Source organism: Geotrypetes seraphini, chromosome 4 (genome assembly GCF_902459505.1).
Source record: "Geotrypetes seraphini chromosome 4, aGeoSer1.1, whole genome shotgun sequence".
Taxonomy (NCBI): domain Eukaryota; kingdom Metazoa; phylum Chordata; class Amphibia; order Gymnophiona; family Dermophiidae; genus Geotrypetes; species Geotrypetes seraphini.
The window spans coordinates 297,684,847-297,707,106 of record NC_047087.1 but is presented as its reverse complement, the minus strand read 5'-3'; the positions used below and the strand labels follow the sequence as shown (position 1 = coordinate 297,707,106).

The 22,260-nt window shown below is 45.6% G+C and overlaps 1 protein-coding gene across 1 annotated transcript in view; it reads left to right on the top strand.

Moving 5' to 3' along the window:
• The window catches only part of COL17A1 (collagen type XVII alpha 1 chain), a 204,586-nt gene that overhangs the window by 163,777 nt on the left and 18,549 nt on the right, over positions 1-22,260 (top strand). The window contains exons 45-50 of the mRNA XM_033943541.1: positions 1,241-1,414; positions 5,817-5,903; positions 9,622-9,738; positions 13,712-13,801; positions 17,334-17,480; positions 21,459-21,599. Of these exons, the coding sequence (XP_033799432.1) occupies positions 1,241-1,414; positions 5,817-5,903; positions 9,622-9,738; positions 13,712-13,801; positions 17,334-17,480; positions 21,459-21,599 (756 nt within the window). The remainder of the gene's footprint in view (positions 1-1,240; positions 1,415-5,816; positions 5,904-9,621; positions 9,739-13,711; positions 13,802-17,333; positions 17,481-21,458; positions 21,600-22,260) is intronic.

Here is a 22,260-nt window from a genome sequence, read left to right as displayed (position 1 = left end):
GGCCAGCACTGAGCCGGCGTTAGTTCTAGCCACGTAGCGTGGGGTTAGCATGCGCTAATCAGCTGCATGTGCTAAAAACACTAGTAAAAGGAGCCCATAATGTCTATTTTACAGTCTAAGTAGTTTACATAAAATTTAGCTATATATATATATATATATATGCAAACAAAATTAAAAAATATAATTGAAACAGAAAAACAGTACTAGATACAAATGGAAAGTAGGTAAAAATCTTACACTTATCTTTAAAAAAAAATGGTAAAGGGAACAAAAAATGAAGGGAAAGGGTAGACATGCTTAAAACAGCAATTCTGGAGGTGCTAAAAAAATATAACTGCTAAAAAGACAATCTTGTTTTACCCTTCAAATGCGTCCTTAAAGAGAGAGGTTTTGTGCGTTGATTTAAATTTGGGAAGGGCAGTTTTTCAGTCTGAGAGTCCTAGGAAGGTTATTCCATAGCGTAGGTGCCACGACTGAAAAAAATAGTTTTGCGGGTAGCGTCATAAATTATCTGACGAATGGATGGAACAGAAAGTAGATTTTGCTGGGTGGAACGAAGTAACCTAGAAGTAGTATATGGAAGTAAAAGTCTTATCAGTAAATGCCTGGGAACTCTTATGAGCGTCGGAAGCAGTTTGGATCCCCACACTAGAAACTGCTAGGCCTATAGAATTCCTGACCCTGGAATGTATCACATTTCTGTCTTTCATCAATGACAATCTCATATCCTGTTAGAACCTAGATTTCTACAGAACACACGTAGATCGTAGCGTTCTGAAATCCACGCATGTAAATTGTGCCCCATCTACGCTCCATCCACGGGTACAGTTCTTCGAACTGCATGCCGTCCACCTCTGCATTATGCATATGCAGGAGGTAGGCACATATATTTAAGCGTGAATACTCTGGACGGTTTTGGAAAAGACCATTTCTGCAGGTGATATGCTGCTGTATTCACAGAAATGCCATTTAAAATGACCCCTTTAAAGGAAAACTATGCGGGTTACTTGCAAATGAGGGTACATAGCACTAGATCTCTGTCCCTGGAGAAAACTGGCAGACCGAAAAAAAAAAAAATAGTAAAATCAATTTATCAAAGGACGTTCACTAAAAAGGCCATTTTTCTAATTATGTCTTAGGTTTGTGAGTTAAAATAATGGAGTTTAAGACTATAAGTTCACCATCATCATCTATTCCTGTAGTACAGATATAGAACTAATGGTTCTTTTTTGCCCCCTAGGTTCAGGGTCAAGTTCAGGATCAAGTTCAGGTTCAAGTTCAGGCTCCAGTGTCATTTCAAGTTCAAGTTCCTGGACCCAGGGACCCCCAGGTCCTCCTGGCCCCCCTGGTCCACCTGGATCTGCCGGACGTAGTTCCCAGGAAATCCAGCAGTTCATTGCCGAGTATCTTCAGTGTAAGTAACCCACTGCTTCATTGTGCAATATTTCATGTGTCATCATCTCTGCTATGAAGTGCCAGATTGGACACGAAGGTGAGAAACTACGGTGCCTCAGATGTGTCACTGCTCTGCCTTCCTCTATGGGCTAGATTCACTAAAGATAGCGACTCAGTTGCTGTTGGCCCATTCTCTTGCCGATTCCCCAACAGCGATCGATTCACTATTACGTTTGCATGCAAATAATTTGCACGGGAGGAGGTTTTGTAGTAGGTCACTGGGGAGGGCTGTCGGGAGCCTTATTTCTTTTTTTTTTTTTTTAATTGGGCAGATACACACAAAATATCTGTGCCATTGCAAAAAAAAAAAAAAAAGGGAAAAAAATCCAGGCAGACTTGGGTTTTTTTAAAAATATATTTCTTTATTCATTTTTAAAATATGAAAACAAGTGTACAATAAATCAAATCATAATACGCATTCTTCACTTGAAATTCTACAGTCATCTTATACTATACATTACCTCCCATCCCTCCCATTCCAAATAAACTTTTAATTACCTATCGCATTTTTCATAAAACCCACCCCCCCACCCCCCCACCATATACATACTCATTGGGGATAAATACAATTATTTATTATAGTAATCAATTAATGGTCCCCACACATCTTTAAATTTCTTAAAACAACCTTTTCTAACCGCCAATGTTTTGTCCATTTCATACAGATGACACACCGAACTCCACCAGAAACAGTAGTTTAACCCTCTATAGTCTTTCCAATTGTGTATTATTTGTTGGATGGCAACTCCTGTTAAAATCATTAACAGCTTATTATTATTCGAGGAGATTTGACTTTTGGCCCTCATAGACATTCCAAACAAAACTGTGTCGTATGACAGGGCCACATGATTCTCTAACACAGTGTTTTTCAACCGCTGTTCCGCGGCACACTAGTGTGCCGCGAGATGTTGCCTGGTGTGCCGTACGGTCAGGGCCGCCATCAGGGCAGTACCACCAGTCTAGGGAGAGGGGCGGTCCGCCCCACGTGGACAGGAGAGAGCTGGACGGGGGACCCGCGGAGTTCAATACATCCTGAGCCGCGAGGCTCGTCTTCTGTTCCTGCCTGCCCTGCAGCTAACATATAGCCGATCTCAAGCGTTCCCCGATGTCAGCGCTGACGTCGGAGGGAGGGCTTAAGCAAAGCCTGCCCTCCGACGTCAGCGCTGACGTCGGAGAATACTTCCGTTCGGCTATTTGTGTGCGGCAGGGCAGGCAGGAAGCAGAAGACAAGCCTCGCGGCTTGAGCTTCGTTTTGCTGAGAAAGTTGCAAAGATGGGCTGGGAGGCAAACACGGAACACAAAAGGGGGGAGGGAGTGCGTTTTGGACACAAGGCATGAACTTGGGAGAGAGGAAGGGAGGGAAAGAGATGCTGAGGTGGGGGAGGGAATGGGTTTTTGGACACAGAAGGCATGGACTTGGGAGAGAGGAAGGGAGGGAAAGAGATGCTGAGGTGGGGGAGGGAATGCGTTTTTGGACACAGAAGAAATGGACTTGGGAGAGAGGAAGGGAGGGAAAGAGATGCTGAGGTGGGGGAGGGAATGCGTGTTTGGACACAGAAGAAATGGACTTGGGAGAGAGGAAGGGAGGGAAAGAGATGCTGAGGTGGGGGAGGGAATGAGTGTTTGGACACAGAAGGCATGGACTTTGGAGAGAGGAAGGGAGGGAAAGAGATGGTTGTGTACACGGGGAATAGAAGAAAGGAGAATTTTTGGTCATAGGGAGGGAGTGAGGTACAGATAGTGGCATACCAGGGTGGGGGGGCGGACTGCCCCACCCCGGGTTTACGTCCCAAGGGGGTGCACAGCTGGCCACCCTCCAGTGTTGTCCCTAGGCCGGCAAACTGCGGCTCTTTAGCCACTTGAGTGCCACCGCCGCCAACGGTGTTGTTGGCGGTGTCAGCATTATAAAATACTTTCTTTGTGTTTATTTGATTCCTATTCAAGAGAATTACTTTATATATAGTCAATATAGGCACAGAGTTAAATTTTTTAACATTTTCTAATGGTGGTGTGCCTCGTGATTTTTTTCATGAAACAAGTGTGCCTTTGCCCAAAAAAGGTTGAAAAACACTGCTCTAACATACAATTTATTTGACCCCAGATCAATTTCCGTAAAGTATTAATAAGAGGACAATAAAATAATAAATGATCTAGAGTTCCAGCCTCAAGATGACAATGCCAACATCTATTAGACTTAGAGCAATCCAATTTTTGTAAGCGAACAGGGGTCCAGAGTGCTCTATGCAACAGGAAAAACCATGTTTGCCTCATAGACGCAGACATTGTACATCTTATCCTCCAAGACCAAATACGTGGCCATTGAGATGCATTAATTTGATGCTTAATCTCAATGCTCCAAATATCTCTAAGTACAGTCCTTGGTTTTTTATTTAAATAGTCAGATAATGTTTTATACCACTGCGCGGCCTGGTGACCCAGAAAGTCTGCCTGAAAGCATAAGAATTCTAGAGTAAAATGAGTATTTAAGGATTTCCATTCAGGGAACCCTGCCTGAATGGCCTGCTTCAATTGCACAGACACTAATAAAGGAACAATAAAGCTACTTCAAATGCCTTTAAACCTTAAGTGGTGCTCAGAATCCAAGATGGAATGTAAGAACTCGATGTGGGGACAAACCCCTATAGAGATTCTTATGGTATCTATCATTGCACCATTGTACAGTAAAAGGTGATTCAAAGCGCTTATTAAGAGTGCTCATAAGTTTCAATAATCCAAATAAAGAAAGTAATGTCCGACTATTAAATAGTTTCAAAATAGTGACTTCAAAAATAGAATATTTTTCAAGCTAAGTCTATTTTTGAAGTCACTATTTTGAAACTATTTAATAGTCGGACATTACTTTCTTTATTTGGATTATTGAAACTTATGAGCACTCTTAATAAGCGCTTTGAATCACCTTTTACTGTACAATGGTGCAATGATAGATACCATAAGAATATCTATAGGGGTTTGTCCCCACATCAAGTTCTTACATTCCATCTTGGATTCTGAGCACCACTTAAGGTTTAAAGGCATTTGAAGTAGCTTTATTGTTCCTTTATTAGTGTCTGTGCATCAGCGATATTTAGGAACATTTTTCTTTTGAATATTACCCAGTTGTTCATATTGAGATTCTGCTTCAATTGCAACCATTTATAACTTTGTTTTTTATCAAGGCCAAATTTATGTTGCAACTGTGAAAACTCCAGCAATTTACCATCAGAAATAACATCTTTTAAAGTACGTATTCCTGCCTCAATCCAAACCAGGCAGACTTGTTGGTAACACAGTTACCGACAGGTCTACAGCAATCGGGTTTTAGGATCAGTAAAACCCGACGCTAAATAGCCAAGCAATGTAAGTGAATCAATCGCTTGGAGTTTTGCTAATTCGCATGGCCGGATCGGCAAATGGGCGATCGAGGGGAAAATCACGCGGTGGTCTTTTTGTGAATCGGGTTGGTTAACAGCGATCGTGAAAACAGGTTTAGCGACGATCGCTGACTTTAGTGAATCTAGCCCTTTTGTTTTTCCCAACGTGTCCAGATCTTGATAGTTTGGGGTTTTTTTAAGGTCATGAACCCTGACTGGTCTCTGCTTTCCTCTGTCTCCATCCCCCTCCTGTACTACTCGTAAGGATCGTGTTTACTAAGTGCTTTCAGCCCACCTTATTCCTGTGGGCCACATGGCATTTAGCATTCTCTAATGTCTATTAGCCCATAATAAGCTTTAATATGATGGCCCTAAATGAGCTAATTTGCCTCCAGGACCTCTGACTATATGACCCAAAAATTGTATTTTCCTTTAAACCTGGTCTTCTAGCAGGGTTCTCCCCCTGCTCATCGGCCCGTGTATTGTCAACATTTCAATGAGCAATAAGTTTTTAAAAGTATAGAGCATAAGAGATGTATCTACATATTTTCTCTGTTGTCGTTTTATATTTTTAAGTAGGCATCCTTGATTTACTTCTACAGTGTTCCCCCCGCGAATTCGCAGTATTCTACAACCACCTCTTCCTGTACTAAAGTCGGACTAAACCAATCAGGAGCTGCATGTCAAAGCAGCTCCTGATTGGTGTTGCCTGACTTTAGTAACAGGAAGAGGCGGTCGGAGCATACCGCAAGTGTTTTTCTGCACCCACCGGCGCCCCAGCTACCCTCTCCTGCCTTTTGACAGGTGAAAAATCGTATTTGCAGCTTTTAGAAATTTGTGGGGGTTCCTGGAACAGAACCCCCGCGAATATCAGGGAGGGAGGGTACTGTATTTATATTTCCTAAATAATTCAAATTTATGTTATGTTGATATGATTAGATTCATGTATGTAATTAAACATTGGAGTGTGTTCTTTTTTTTTTTTCTCAGCTATAGGGTATGGTTCTGGTTTGACGAGGGCACAAGGTCCTCCAGGAGCCTCAGGAGCTTATGATGAAATCCTGGTACTTCTGCAAAGTAAGTTTGGGTAAAATGTTTAATGATCCAGATGGTTTTTGTCATCATGCAGCTGTACTGATGATAGTGGCGTAGTAAGGGGGGGAGGGCGCGTTCTGCCCCGGGTGCCATCGTGATGGGGGGAACTGGCCCCCCTCCTCCTCCACTCCTCCCCCCATCGCACACGTGCCCCCTTCCCTTTCCCCATGACTTCTGGGAGCTGTGCATAGGAAGCGACCTCAGAGGGAGAGCCGACGCTGTCGCGAGGGACACGTTGAAGTCGCAGCACCCCTCCTCTCTGCCTCTTCCTACTCCTCCCCCTGCTGTGCGCGTGCATACCACCTTCCCCTCCCCGTACCTCTAGTTGCTTGCCGCTGTGAGCAACAACTTCAACATGCTCCTCATGACCGTGTCGGCTCCCACTGACATCACTTCTGGGTGCCGCGCATAGGACGTGACGTCAGAGGGAAAGCCGAGGTCACAAAGAGCATGTTGAATTTGTCATTCATGGCAGTAAACAACTAGCGGTATGGAGGGGGAATGGAGGGTTTGCCCGTGCTGGGGGGGGGGCGGGGAAGGAGTGAAGGGTGAAGGTAAGGGCGGGGAGGGGCGCCTCTCACCCTCGCTACGCCACTGACTTGTGAACCACCCTATGAAACGTTTATGTGGCAAATACAGTACTCCCCCCAAATTCACGGGGGTTCTGTTGCAGGAACCCCCCATGAATTTTGAGAAACCGCGAATACGGTTTTTCGCCCGACAAAAGGCAGGAGAGGGCAGCTGGGGCGCCGGAGGAGGCAGAAAACCACTCGCGGTCTGTTCCGACCGCCTCTTCCTGTTACTAAAGTCAGGCTACACCAATCAGGAGCTGCTTTGATACGCCAGATAGCGCGTCAAAGCAGCTCCTGATTGGTGTAACCATGACTTCAGTATAAGGAGGTGGCAGTCGGAAAATACCGCCAATTACTGAGTCCACGATTCACGAACCACGAATTCACGGGGGTGTACTGTATACATATAGATACGTAGAATCCCAGTATCTGCACAGGTGTCAACGCAGAGCGCCTTTGCTGATTACTTCCTTAGCGTGCTTCACCTGCGTAAACATTTTCACAAATGCTATTTCCACTTAGGGCCATCGTTTATAAAGGATGCCTACAGCAGCCAACTCTAGGCACCCTAATTGCGTCCATCTAGTGACACCCAGGTCTCAATAATGCCGTCTGAGAGCAGCGGCTTAATAAGGAGTGCTGGAGCTGGTAAGACATAAACAGAGTAGAACAAACTGGAAAAGACAAGGGCAGAACAGGAAAGAGAGATTATTGCTTTCCGCAAAGCTTTGAAAGACTTCTGCGAAAAAAAAAAAAAAAAAATCCAGAAAGTCAATGTCTGCAACAATCCTGTGTGGAATTGAAAGCAAACTTGCAAATCTATCGTTGCAGACTGCATTTGTCTAAATGCTGTCAGATCGATATTTAAACACTTCGGTCAGCATTCTTAAAATCACTGGCGGCAGTGTCTAAAGATAATCCAAGTTTTTCAGCCACTGTCCATAGTACAAGTGGCACTGTATAAACAGGCTATACAGTGTTCCCCCGGTCATTCACGGTCGGCGGTTCGCGGTCCCAGTCATTCGCGGTATTTTCCGACCGCGACTGCCAACCAGGAAAGGACAGCTGGAGAGGCAGGAGAGAGCAGCGCCGGCAAGTGAAGGAAATCCCTCGCTATATGCTCCAACCGCCTCTTCCTGCACTAAAGTCGGGCCTCACCAATCAGGAGCTTGTTTGACACGCAGCTCCTGATTGGTGAGGCCGACTTTAGTGCAGGAAGAGGTGGTCGGAGCATACAGCGAGCGATTTCCTTCACTCGCTGGTGCTCCGGTTGCTCTCTCCTGTCTTTCCCCGCTGCCCTCTCCAGTCTCACCCACGAAAAACCATATTCACGGTTTTTCAAGATTCTGGAACGGAACCCCCCGCGAATTTCGGGGGAGTACTGTATACAAAAATGGGCGACATGGAGACGGCTATGCAGACCGCTATCCGGATAAATTTAGGACAATTTTTTCAGAGGCTTAAATTTATCTGGCTAGCAGGCAGACTAATGCTACTCGCTAGATAACTTGGCACTTCGCTCATGCACTCCCCCAGCACTATCTGGTGGTCTTTAAGGCTTTTCAGCAGCATGCTCGTGCTAATATCCCGATAACAGTTATTACCTGGATAGTTTTCTTTTTTTTATATAAATCTTTATTGATTTTCAAATAGTAACAGTGCAATATGTTAACTGGAAGTTACATTCGCAGCTTGTTATGTGCACTGCTCAAAATATGGGTGTGGTTAGAGGGCAGATTTATTTCTTTCTTTCAAGATTCTTTTAGCCCACTTACACCTATGTGGTTCACACAAATACATACATAATTATCAAACAACAAGAAAAAGACATAAAGCATAGTTCAGGCTCATAAAGGTTCTTCAAACAATCATTTTTTTTAAAAAGCCTCTACAAATAAAGTTGCCTTCAAGACCTTCTTAGATTTCAGTAAATCAGGTCGAGGTCCTGCCAAATTGTTCCATGACAATACTCCTGCCGCTGAGATCATGGAAGTCCTAATTTTCTCATAGTGCACAGTTGTCACTTCCTCATTAACTAATCGCGCCATCCCTTCTGATCTCAAGGATCTTGATGGCTGGTACACATTTAACGCCTGTGCCAAGTACCACGGGATGTCAAAATTCACCACTTTAAATATCAACACCAGGACTTTGTAAGTGACATGATATTTTACTGGTAGCCAGTGGAGCCATTTACCTGTTCAAATCTCTTCCCTCCACATATTAACTGTGCGGCCGCATTTTGGATAACCCGCAAGGCTCTGCTTCTTGAGGATTCTATCCCCACATACAAAGCATTGCAGTAATCCAATTTCTGAAGAATGATAGTATAGTTTTCAGTCTACTGAGCACCGGCATGTGGAAGAAAGCGGACCTGACCAGAGCATTGTTTTAAATTAGTATCCCGAAAACCTTTTGAAGCTGTGGCACCCTAAATTCGGGGCCGCAGCTTGAGGGCATCCAGAAATGCACAGACGTCGACGCGATGACGTCACTTGCCTGCATGATGTCATCACCTCGACATCTGCACACATGCGGAGGCCCTCCAGACAGGGCCCTGAGCCTGCTAGTACTATGCCGGTTGGGGGAGGGGGGGGTGCTGGAGGAGAAGAGGCACCAGCGCCTGCTGACCGCCTACTGGACGTGTCTCTCGCCGGCGCCTCATAGCACACCTGGAATCTCGCTGCAACACACAGTTTGCGATACACTAACCTTCTGTTTTACAGCGTGCGCTAGTGCATGCTAATCGAATTAGCGCGCGCTAAACGGCAACGTGTCCATAGACTAACATGCACGCATTAGCGTTTAGCACGCATTAATCGGTTAGCGTACCTTAGTAAAACAGGGCCTAAGTGATGTGCAAGTTTATGGATTGTACGCCAAGGTGCGCAAAACTTAGGTGCAGGAATTTAAGCCAGGTTTTTGTTGGCCTTAATGGGTACACCTGAGAGTTAAGGTGCATACTGGTGCTAAGCTTAATTCCTTAAGGTGCGCATCATTTTTATAGCATCACGCAGAGCGCATCAGCAATCTGCGCCAATTTTTTTTAGGTGCGATTTATAGAATCAGACTCTCCCAAGTGTCATATCAGAACTTGCAAAGTGCTTTTTTTTTTTCATGTGTTTCAGGAGAAGATGTTCGTCAGTATCTCATCGGTCCTCCTGGTCCACCAGGGCCCCCTGGAGGTGGCTCTGTCTCCCTGGATTACTCCGAGCTGGCTAGCCGACTTATGACCTACATGAGCAGTACGCATCACTCTTATTACCAGAGCAGCTACACCAAAGGACTATCCTCCCCTTTTACAAAATCGTAGCAAGGTTTTTAGCGCCGGCTGCGGCGGTAACAGCTCCGACGCGGCCAGCGCTAAGAACCATGCTAAGGTTTTGTAAAACGAGGTGGGGGGGGAGATGGGAGGTATAAGACTTAGCAGAACATGCATATTCAAAATATGTGAACAGATATGATAAAAAATGACTTAGGACCACAATTTAACATTAGGTTAGGTTTAGTACAGGGGTGGGCAACTCCAGTCGGGTTTTCAGGATTTCCCCAATGAATATGCATGAGATCTAGTTGCATGCACTGCTTTCAATGCATAGTCACTGGGGAAATCCTGAAAACCCGACTGGATTCCGGCCCTCGAGGACCGGAGTTGCCCACCCCTGGTTTAGTACAGGGAGCTGCTGTACGCTAACATGCATTAAGGCGAATTATTTACCACAGACAGGGCTGGATTTTCCTATATAGGCTAACTAGGCTTTAGCCTAGGGCCTCAAGATCACATTTTTTATAAAGGTTAGTACCAATAACAACATGTTTCATTTAACATATTGATATATATCAGAGTAATGATGTATTTTATTATCTCTCATGTAATTTACAAACTTAAAAATGGGAGGTGAAAGGGCCTCATAAGTGGAATAGCCTAGGGCCTCTTTTCATCTAAATCCGGCCCTGACCACAGATATCATTGTATGAGACCTATGTAATAATAAATCTGTTTATGTGCATTAGAATACATACTCTAGTAAATTCTTGCACAATATACAGTAGATTTTCAATTAGGCACCTAGCACCAAATATGCACTTGGACTTTACAGCCGGTACAAGCCAGTTTTATATTCAAACACAAAGGGGCTCATTTTCAAAGCAGATGAACATCTCAAAACGGTCAAAAAAAGGTCCATCTGCCCAAAATATCCAAATCACAATTTTCAAAGGCAGAATTTGGATGTCCTACATTGTGGTTTGTCCAGAAAGCAAGGGGACATGTTGGGGGCATGTTTGGGGACAGGACTAGGGAAGGTCCAAAATCAGGATGTCCCAATAGCGATAATCGAATCGGAAGACATGTCCAAGTCAAAAAAGAAGGGCATCTTAAGTTCCAGGGTATAAAAAGGTGTCCCGATTTGAGTAACTGACCACTGGAGGGATTAAGGCATGACCCCGCCTGAATCACCCAGTGGTTGCTGTCCGTCACCCCCAAAAGCGACAACAAAAAGGGAAACTAGGCTCCCTGACAGTATCATGTATTATGGGCATTATGAACACAGCAGTCTGAAAGGTAGCCTAGTGGTCAGTTTAATGGCTTGTAAACCAGGAGACCCAGGTTCAAATCCCAGTTCAACTTTTTTTTTTTTGTAACCTTTAAATTGAGAGCCCTCCAGAAACAGAGATACTGCATATCTACTGTACCTAAATATTAAAGACACTAGTCTTTAAGCCCGTTACATTAACGGGTGCTAGAATAGATGTGTGTGTCTGTCTTTCTTTCTTTCTGTCTCTCTCTCCTTGGCCGCTTTCTGTCTGTCTTTCTTTCTTTCTTTCTGTCTCTCTCTCCTTGGCCGCTTTCTGCCTGTCTTTCTTTCTTTCTGTCTCTCTCTCCTTGGCCACTTTCTGTCTATCTTTCTTTCTTTCTGTCTCTCTCTCTCTCCTTGGCCGCTGTCTGTCTGTCTGTCTTTCTTTCTTTCTTTCTGTCTCTCTCTTTCCTCAGCTGCTCCCCCTGTCCAGCAGCAGGCCTTCTCCCTTCCTTTTACCTCCCCTCTGTCCAGCAGCAGTAGGCCTTCTCCTTTCCCTGCTCCCCCTGTCCAGAATCCGCTAGGCTGGGCAGCCTTGGGGCTTTTGCTAGACCGGCCCACCTCACATTATCGAAGTGGGCCGGCCTAGCAAATGCCCCCCGGCTGCTGCTCTTGCTGGTCCGGGGGTGAGAAGAGGTGTCCCGGCAGTGGCAGTGCAGGAGTCAAACCGCCACCGCCGTTCAAATCTCTGCATGCGCTGCAAGCCGTCATGAACCGCCCTACGCGCCGCAAGCCGCCCCATGCACCCAAATCGAATTTGGCACGGAGGCACACATCATGGCGGCAGGGATCAAGGCTTCCTAAGTGCGCATGCGCGCTTAGGGTTTTATTATAGAGGATAAGCCTGAGGGCTATTGAAGTGATGTACATTCAGGTGCAGTAGACATTTCCCTGTCTCTGAAGGGCTCACTATTTAAAAAAGCAAGAGTTTCAGTGGAATATGAACTTGGGTGCCCTGGATTAAAGTCCACTGCATTGATCACTAGGCTGCCCCTCTACTCTGTATGGCCATTTTTACAAATGCTGCCAGACAGACCTTCTAGTTCCTGGTTGTTGTTTTTTTAATTCACTGTTTATACATTTTATTTTGGAAAATGGCTGTTCATTTTGGACATATTTTCAAACCGGAAACCCTGACATTGTTCCTGTTCGAAAATGGCTGTAGGATGGACTTTTGTTGGGATGTTATGAGCAGGATGCCCCGATTCTGAATTGGACATCCCTTCAAAAATGCCCTCAAAGTGTCTGATTATATGAGTATAAGGTATATCCCTACTTTTAAGTCATGCCAAATCAAGGCATCATTACAAATCAAGTTGGTTTCAGAGTAAACTATGGCCATTAGTTACATATATACATTTTTTAAAATACCTCCCGAGTGCTTCTTTTTAATTTACTAGAAGTGCTTGTGGTCTGAAAAAAATGGTTGTACTTTTCATAGTCGACTGAAAGTCCAGTTAAATGGATTCTAAATTTTTGAAAATGAGTACTATTATTTTTAGAGCGCAATACACCGTCTTACAGAGTCACAAAGGAGACAGTCCCTACAAAAAATGAGCTTACAATCTAAACAATCAAGACAGACAGGATGCCAGGGTAGGGGGGTTACAGCTAGAAGAGATGGTTTAAGCTGCCGGCTATGGTAGTGAGCAGAGGGGAGTCGGGTTATGAGTTGAAGGCTGCTTCAAAAAGGTGAGTTTTTAGCCTACTTTTGATCAAGGGAAGGGGCGTGGGGGATGGACAGGTAGTTTATTCCATGCATGTGGGGGCGGCAAGATGAAAGAAACGAAGTCTGGAATTGGAAATGGAAGAGAATGGTACAGATACTCTTCTCTGTTTCCTGGACTGGGATATCTCACTACCTACTAGAAAGCCCCAAATATTATAGGGTATTACTGAGAGGTTATTATACTCAACAACAATTATATCGGAGTGGGGGGGATAGCTGCAGAATCTTGTGTAAAAATGTGGACAAGCTAGTGGTACACTAGAACATGCTTTTTGGCAGTGTCCTGGCATTGTGAGATTTATGCATAGACTCACACACGTGCCTTTGGGACATTGCCTATGGCGACTACATTGTTATGTCTTAAAATACGCCTGGTAACACGAAAGTGCATTTTGCAATCTTGGACCTCAGCAGATATGCCTGCCTATTGGTACTGGTGTAACATGCTACATCAACTGGCCAGGTGGGAGGCCGTGGAAGCGGAGGAAACGTTATTTTAAAATTTGGGGGCCCTATTTGGCGCAATTGCACCCTATGGGATGCAATAATTTGCTTAATGAGCTATAATGGGCACAGTGGGGGAGGGGATTCTTGCTTCTTTGCTTGCCACCGGGAAGGGGAGGTTTGGGATAGGTGGAGGGATTGAAGGAACTTCCTGGTTGTTATGTTCTGGTTATTTGGGGATGTGCTTCATCATTGTTGTGTCCTGAGAACTAGTAAGGTGAAGAAGGGCTGGGAAGGGAGGGTTCATGCTTTATGTAAAACACTTTGAATGACAAGAGTTGCATTGTTTGTACTGTTCTTATCTGTTTTATCTGTTGTCATCAATAAAAAATCATTTAAACACAGAAAAACCAACATAGTAGTTATGGAACTGAAAGAGATTTAACATTGGGTGTTACACTTTCACAGATTCTGGGATTAGTATTGGTGTCCCTGGTCCACCTGGTCCTCCTGGACTGCCTGGATCAACGTATGGTGATATAACAGCTCTGCTCCAAGGTAAGAAACAGTTATATCCAGCAATCAAGGCAGGGTCTCTGGTGAAAATGTCACTTGTAAACAAAAGGATATTAGTGTCTATTGAGATCCTGAGTTGTGTCCAAGGCCTAAAACCTCACTGTCAACCATCACAGTTTCATGTCATTTATGAATCTAATAAGAATACTTAGCATTAGACTGATAGGCCAGCTACAACAATTTTGTAAAGCCCTGAAAACTCTGCTGTTTACACAAAACTTAAATGGTTTAACTATAGTATCAAAGAACTGATGATAATCCAAATTTTTTCTCGCTATGCTCTCTTTCTTATGTCCTCTAGTCTTAATTACATGTGAACCGAGTCGAGCTCCATTGGGAGATGACCCGGTATATAAATTGAAGACTAGATTAGATTAGATTAGAGATGTGCTCCCTTGAGAGATTTAAAACTCCTATTTCAGGAAATACATTCTCTCTCTTAATCAGCCTCTATGTGGAAATGTGCTTTGCAAGATCCTACCCGACACATTTCCCTCTATAGGGACCGAGAGTGAAAATTGTAGTTCACTGAGTGGCTATAAAACCCTTAGATAGGGTTACCAGTTGTCCGGACTTCCCTGGACATGGCCTCCTTTTCGAGGAGGCCGGGCTTTGCAAAGCTTCCAACTAGCAGTGACGTTGGGACGGCATCTGCGCTTGCACGGATGCAACGCAGCGTGTCAAGTGCACGCACGAATGCGTGTGATGTCATCGCGTCACACCGGTGCATGCGTAGATGCCCTCCCGACAAGCGAAGAAGTTGAGGGGCAGGGCTGGGGCAGAATAGGGCGTGACTCAGGCAGAACGGGATGGGGCAGGGCGGAACTGAGCGAGCCTGGGGGCGGGGCCATTAGTCCGGATTTTTATTCCGGAAAATCTGGTAATCCTACTCTTAGACCTTGTATTGACTTATATTAATAATACTACTACTACTAATAGCTTTATTTATATCTCGTCATACCTTTTCAGTTCAAGACGGTATACAGTAAGGTAGAAATACAGTGTGGATACCACAGGTATCGATACAAGTGAAGAGAAAAGGCAGATTACAGCATAGGTTTAGATATAGAGGGGGGAGGGGAGTTGCGCAGGTGGGATGGGTGTGTGTTGGGATTGAAGGTAGGCTGGAAGGGTCTTCAGAGATTTTCTGAAGGATTGGTATGATGGGGAGTTCAGGAGGAGTGCGCTTCGGGTGTTGTTCCAGATGCCTGCCTGAAAGGATAGTGTCCTATCAAGAAATCTTTTGTAACGACATCCCTTGAGAGTGGGGAATGCCAACAGAAGTGTTCTGCGGGAGGGGCGGGGATAGTCCTGTAGTCTGAAGTGTTTCAAGAGCTAGGTGGGCAAAGTGCTGAATAGCGTCTTGTAACAAAGGCAGCCGAATTTGAAGATGATTCTGGCTTCGAGTGGTAGCAAGTGCAGTTTCTTGAAATATGGTGAGATGTGGTCGGATTTTTTCAGGCCGAAGATTAGTCTTATTGCAGTGTTTTGAATCGCTCTTAGTCTCCTGGTGGTCTTTTCGTGGGATCCAAGTAGATTATGTTGCAGTAGTCCAATGAGCTTAGAATTAGAGATTGAACTAGCAGTCTAAACGAGGCGAAGTCAAAGTAAGGTTTTAGCGTGCGTAATTTCCATAATAGGCAAAAGCATTTGTTCTTATTAGGGCTTAAAGGACTCTGCTAGAAGTGTAGATGTATATAGCATAGAAGCATGTATATGCTATATACTAGAGAATGACACGGTGACGGTTTACCCGCGGCCACCGCATTTAAGCCGCGGGTCACCGCCGAAAACGGGGAAGAAAACTAGCAGTCGCTGCGGTGACGGGGACAAGGCCATTCACCGACCGCGGAAACGGTGAACAGGTTTGTCCCCGCGGGCCAATGTACCCCCTTCTAGGAACCGCTATTTACCTGTGTTTCACCGCTCCTCGCTCGTCTGGCCAGCAGGCCTGCCTCCGTCCAAATGAGGCGGGCCCGCCCCTCCCCTCCCCTGCCTCCCAATGGCCTCCCCTAAGATCGCCGGCAGGAGGGTACCCAACCCCTCCTGCTGGACCCCCCCCCAACGAACCCTCCCACCCCGGAACCCCCTTAGTCTTACTTTCCAAGTTGGACCGGACAGCTCCTCGCTCGTCTGGCCAGCAGGCCTGCCTCCGTCCAAATGAGGCGGGCCCGCCCCTCCCCTCCCCTGCCTAACCCACAGGATCCTAGGGCCTGATTGGCCCAAGCACCTAAGGCCCCTCCTATAGCGGGAGTGGCTTTAGGTGCCTAGACCAATCAGGCCCTAGGATCCTGTGGGTTGGGCAGGGTAGGGGCGGGCCCGCCTCATTTGGACGGAGGCAGGCCTGCTGGCCAGACGAGCGAGGAGCTGTCCGGTCCAACTTGAAAAGTAAGACTAAGGGGGTTCCGGGGTGGGAGGGGTCGTTGGGGGGGGGTCCAGCAGGAGGGGTTGGGTACCCTCCTGCCGGCGATCTTAGGGGAGGCCATTGGGAGGACCGGCAGGAGGGGTTGGGTACCCTTCTGCTGCGATTGTCGGGAGGGCCGTTGGGGGGGTCTACATGAGGGGTTGGGTGCCCTCCTGCCGTGATCGCTGGGGGGAGGGGAGACTTGCAGCCGTAGCCGCGGTCACTATGCTAATCACGGCAGCATTTAAAGTACATGTCGTGTTTGTTTTTGCATTGCTAGCCCCAGGGGTGGTGGAAGATTAGTGATTGAAAAACTGTATGAAAAATAACTATTTTAAATTTAGTGATCAAAATGTGTCAGTTTTGAGAATTTTTATTAATTAATTTTTTCTCTGCGTGTTTTGTTTTTGTATAGTTATTAACTAATATTTAACTAAGTTTTAAAGTTTTAAAGAATGTTTCCTTTATACGTAAATAAAGAAAAGTGAATGGGATTGCAGTGGCGGTGACGGGGCGGTGAATGGGGTGGCAGTGGCGGTGACGGGGCGGTGAAGAGGATGGTGAGACGGGGACGGGGCGGTGACGGGGATGGTGAGACGGGGACGGGGCGGTGACGGGGATGGTGAGACGGGGACGGGGCGGTGACGGGGACCAATTTTTTCACCGTGTCATTCTCTACTATATACATAGAAGCATAGTCACAGGTGGGCCTGAGTAGGCCCAGGCCCACCCACTTTGGGCTCAGGCTCACCCAGTTGCTGAAGTCCTATGGAAGTAAAACCCGAATGTCTGAATCCATCCTCCTTTTTCTGGGGCCATATGGTAACCTTATTACAAATTCCTAAACTTAGGCAGTCGGGCCTTGGCAATTTTCAAAGAGGCCAATTTAGTTAAGGTTAACTCCCAGGTTTAGACACCAGATCCTTTGAAAACTGAACCCCTTAGCCATTTGGTGTTTAAGAATTCCTGAACTGGGAAAGATTAACAGATCTAAGTTTACAGCTGTGATCTTCGGCTAAAAGTGTTGCAAGCTTTGCATAAACATTCTACAACCTTACCTACATAAAAATAAATGATTTCAATTATTTTTTTTTTGAATATCAATTTCAGCTTCTGAATTTAGAGGAATTATTGGGCAACCAGGACCTCCAGGGCATCCCGGGCGCCCGGGACCCCCAGGACCTGTCGGGCCACCTGGACATTTGAGTGGAAATCAAGCTGGTTTCGGTGTGGAGGAAATGGCTGCCTACCTAGAACGTAAGGAATTTGTGTTGGACATTCATTTTAGCCTTGCTTTTTGGTCCTATTCTTCCTTTCACTCTCTAGATTTCTGTTCTTCATCATTTACCTTCATCCCTTCATCTTTTCCAGTTTTGCAAATGTATATTTTATTTCTGATGTAAAGAAAACATGTACTTTGATGGGGAGAAAGGCCAATCGTAATATGAAAAGAAATCAAACATCTGTTCTTATCTACAAAAATAAAATCAACCTATTTTAGTTAAAGGCCGGCTTAATGTAATAGATTTTGCAAAGTACATTCTTGCCAAAGAACACTGATTAGGAAAGAAGAGAAAATTTGAGTTCAAAAAGTCGATGTCCTGTATCTGAAAATCTGCCACTTTTTCCTCTTTGTTGGTGAACTGCCTGACCCCTCCTGGCGGTTGTGGAAATGGATCATGAGTGACTCTCGGCGCTCCGCTTCGGCTCTGCATCTACTGACACTGGTTTCAAATTTGTCCAGCCACTCTTCCACTGCTTTAAGCATGTCACTGGCTTCTTCACTCCTCATGGCCCATATAGTGCTTGCTTAATTTGATTGTTAATTTATTTAAAAAGAAAACAAGCTATGGAAAAACACAATGTTCTTGACTTTCCTTTATTTCTTCAAGATATCTTTGAACAATGGTACAATTAGTCTACATCAAACTATATATATATATATATATATATATATACAGTGGAACCTTGGTTTACGAGCATAATTTGTTCCAGAAGCATGCTCGTAAATCAAGTTACTCGTATATCAAAGCGAGTTTCCCCATAGGAATGAATGGAAACTCGCTTTGATTCGTTCCACCAACCCCCCCCCCCCACCCGAGGCTACCGGCGCTGCTCCATCACCCCCTCCCCTCCGCTCTAACCGGCATCGCACCCCCCGAACTGGCATCGCAATCCCCCCCCCAACACCCCCCCCCGCGAGAACCGCATCGCACCCCCGTGCTGAAAGCGGCATCCACCTGCCCTTCCTCTCAAACACGCTCCTTACCCCTTCTGCAGGTTGTGAGAGTGAAAGCAAGCTCCCGCCTCTTGCCTGGGCTGGGCCTTGAGCAATAACTTTGGCTTTTGTCTTCATCTCTCGACCTTAGGACACTTGGAAAAGGCTTTGTCAGACGAAACTCGGCCCGTGTCAGATCACGGTAGTCTTTTATAAGTTTGATATATCCTCACGGGAAAATTAGGGAAGACACGTGGTCTGGTTCCAATCCTGGCGTACCTCCACGGAACCACAGTAGCCTGCGCTCTTCCCTAACTTGGACGAACCCAGGGTGAGGTGGCTCCCGATCCCGGAGACCCAATCTGACCTGCAGGCTGTCTATTTACTGCAGGTCTGCTAATAGTGCCCCCCCCCCCCCCCCGCCGAAGCAGACAATATAAATACCAAAGTCTGCGATCTCTCGCCAAAGGATGACCCCAAAGGGTGAATCCACAGCACAAGGGAAAAACCCGCACCAAAAGACGAATTAAAAGAACTAGAAATGTAAAATGAAGCACGAGCAGAAAAGACAAACCAGCAGTCAGAGCTGCAGGAACAGACTGGAATCCTAAGGCACGTGACAGGATGTACATACCTAGGGAGGGGCTAAAGGTTTGTTTTGGAGGACCTTCAGCTCAGAGCTAGAGAGGATACACAAACCCACTGGTGAAGATTCCAGAGTTTATTGTACAAGAACTCTAGTTAGGGTCCGATTCTACATATGTTTCCTACAAAATCAGCGTCAACAAGCAAGGCACTAAGCACTTAGTGCGATAACTTTTAGGCCCCACACATTTAGGCCAGCTAAAACTAGGCCTAAAGGCCTGCACCTAAATTGTGTGCACATCGATGCATCAATAATAATAAAACCCGTAGCCTCGCATGTGCGATTGAAACTCCGTGCCTGCATGCCTCCGTGGCTCCGCATGTGCAGTATACCGCTGAGCAGGGAAGCCAAAACTGTGCAATCCTGGAAGCTTTTTCATAGGTGAACAGACAACCCAGAAAAGTCTGACTTCAGCTCCCTCCTTCCACCCAACTCGAACTCAGTCCTTCCCCTCCAGAGCTCAAAAATAAGGTGGTTTCCACCAGTCTCTCCCCCCCTCCCCAGGTCTTGAGGCCCACTCCGAGGCTACAGTGTCCCACAAACCCTCTTCCGCTCCCCCAGAGGTGGCCTGCTAGGAGCTGCGCCCAGTTCTGCACTTACCTATCTGCTGCCAGGCCTAGAAGAGTCCGCACAGCAGCAGCAGTAGCCGCCCCGCACCTCTAGCTCAGCACATCTCTCCCGTTCCCAACCACTTTCACCACGCATTCACCAAACATAAAAGCGTCTAAGCACACAATATCAATGGCGGCTGCAGCAATAGCTAGAGGGGCAGGGAGAGAGACAGACAGAAAGACAGGGGGCAGGGAGAGAGATAGACAGAAAGACAGACAGACAGGGGGAGAGAGATAGACAGAAAGACAGACAGACAGGGGGCCAGGGAGAGAGACAGAAAAAAAGACAGACAGGGGGCCAGGGAGAGAGACAGAAAGAAAGACAGACAGACAGACAGGGGGAGAGAGATGGAAAGAAAGAAAGACAGACAGGGGGCAAGGAGAGAGACAGAAAGAAAGACACGGGCAGGGAGAGAGACAGAAAGAAAGACAGACAGACAGGGGGCCAAGGAGAGAGATAGAAAGACAGATAGACAGAAAGAAAGAGAGGCAGGGAGAGAGAATGAAAGAAATGCCTCAGCACCCTACTGTGCTAAGTCTACACATCTATACTAGCATCCGTTAATGTAACGGGCTTAAACACTAGTATTCCATAAAGTTGCAAATAATTTAAAACAATGCTCGTGATCCACCCATAACCATGCCCACTTTTCAGCATCGCACACTGCAATTGGCACATAACCTTTATAGAATTGCGCCTACCAAGTACCACCCATCACTTACAATTAATTTCAATTAACAGCAGTCATGAAGTGTTAATTGCTAGTTATCGATGCTGATTAGAGGCGCCATTTATAGACTTTGGAAGTTAGTGTCCATTCTACATTCTTTCTCCTGGTATATATCTCCTTCATGATTTATGTTTGAATGTCTGAGGGAACAGAACAGTTTAGGGGGTGAAGAATTTTTGTGCACCAAAGAGGACTTGGGTTTGATCATGATGATTTTAAGGTGGCAAAACAGGAAGAAAAGGTGACGGCGAAAGGTAGAAGGATGCTAGGGTGCATAGGAAGAGGTATGGGCAAAAGGAAAAAGCAGGTATCGATGCCCCTGTATAAGACTCTGGTGAGACCTCATTTAGAATATTGTGTTCAATTCTGGAGACTGCACCTTCAAAAAGATATAAACAGGATGGAGTCATTCCCCTTACTAAAATGGTCGGTGGTCTTTGTCGTAAAGTGTATGGGGACAGACTTAACGATCTCCATATGTATACTTTGGAGGAAAGGCAAAAGGTATGATGGAGACATTTAAATACCTAGGTGGCATAAATGCATAAGAGTCTCTTTCAATTGAAAGGAAACTCTGGAACGAGGGGCCATAGGATGAAGGTGAAAGGAGACAGTCTCAGGAGTATTCTAAGGAAATACTTCTTCACAGAAAGGGTGGTGAATTTGTGGAACAGCCTCCTGATGAAGGTGGTGGAAATGAAAACCATATCTGACTTTAAGGACGCTTGAGACAAGTATTTAGGCTTTCTAAGGGATGAAAGGGATAGGCAGACTGGACAGACCATATGGTTTTTATCTACCTTTATTCTTCTCTGTTTCTGTGTTTATTTGATAACTTACAGTACTTAAGCTACTTACGTAGCATTTCTTAAAGTACTTCATAAAACCCATTTTGTAACAAACATCTCTAATGTGAATTTCTATTTGAAGTATTTTAGATGTGCTATTCAGAGTAAGAAATTTTATGTGTATCTATATTTCTTCCTTTTTTTTTTCAAAAGTATTTTTCAACCCTTTTTCCTCCCACAGGTGCAGGTTATATTGGAGGAATCCCAGGGCCACCTGGACCCCCAGGACCTCCAGGACCATCTGGCAACTCTGGTCTGGTCTCCTATGCTGAAAATATCCAAAGTGATCGATTCAGGACTGAGCTGATTGAATATCTGACAAGTAATTACCCTTTTTTTTTTTTTTTGTGCGATACATTTTAGCATGTTCTGTAATTAAGAATGTCACCCCAAGATGTCCCTGTCCTTGTTTCCACCTCTGAACTTCAAAATGCTTCTTGTGTCTAATAAGTACAAATCCAAATTTTGAAGTGTGTAGAATGTGATCAGGGAAGGAAAAGCTCACATGGGTCTTTTAGTCTGAAATCCTTGCATATGGTTTTGTCATAAATATTTGCCCCTACAAATGGATGGGCAAAACTGGAGCCCTGACCCAGTGGCCATTTGCATTTTTGAAGGGAAGCTCCTCGTGGGTCCCTTTGGAAATAGACTTGCAGGGCCTGCAGCGATTTCAAGTTATACAAGCAGACCTGATTCTTAAGAGTGGAGGAGTAGGCCTAATCGGTGGCATAGCGAGGGCGAGAGGCGCCTGGGGCGGTGGTCCCCCTCTCCCATTCCTTCCTGCCATGTGCGCGCCGCTTCCCTTCCCCCGTACCTCTGTAACGTTCCTGGCATGAACAGAAACTGCCTCTGATGTCACTTCCTGGGCGTGGGTTCAGGAAGTGACATCAGAGAAAGAGCTGACGCTGGTGAAACAGGTTGGAGGTTGCTGCTCGCGCTAGGAATGTTACAGAGGTACGGGGGAAGGGAAGTGGTGCGTACGT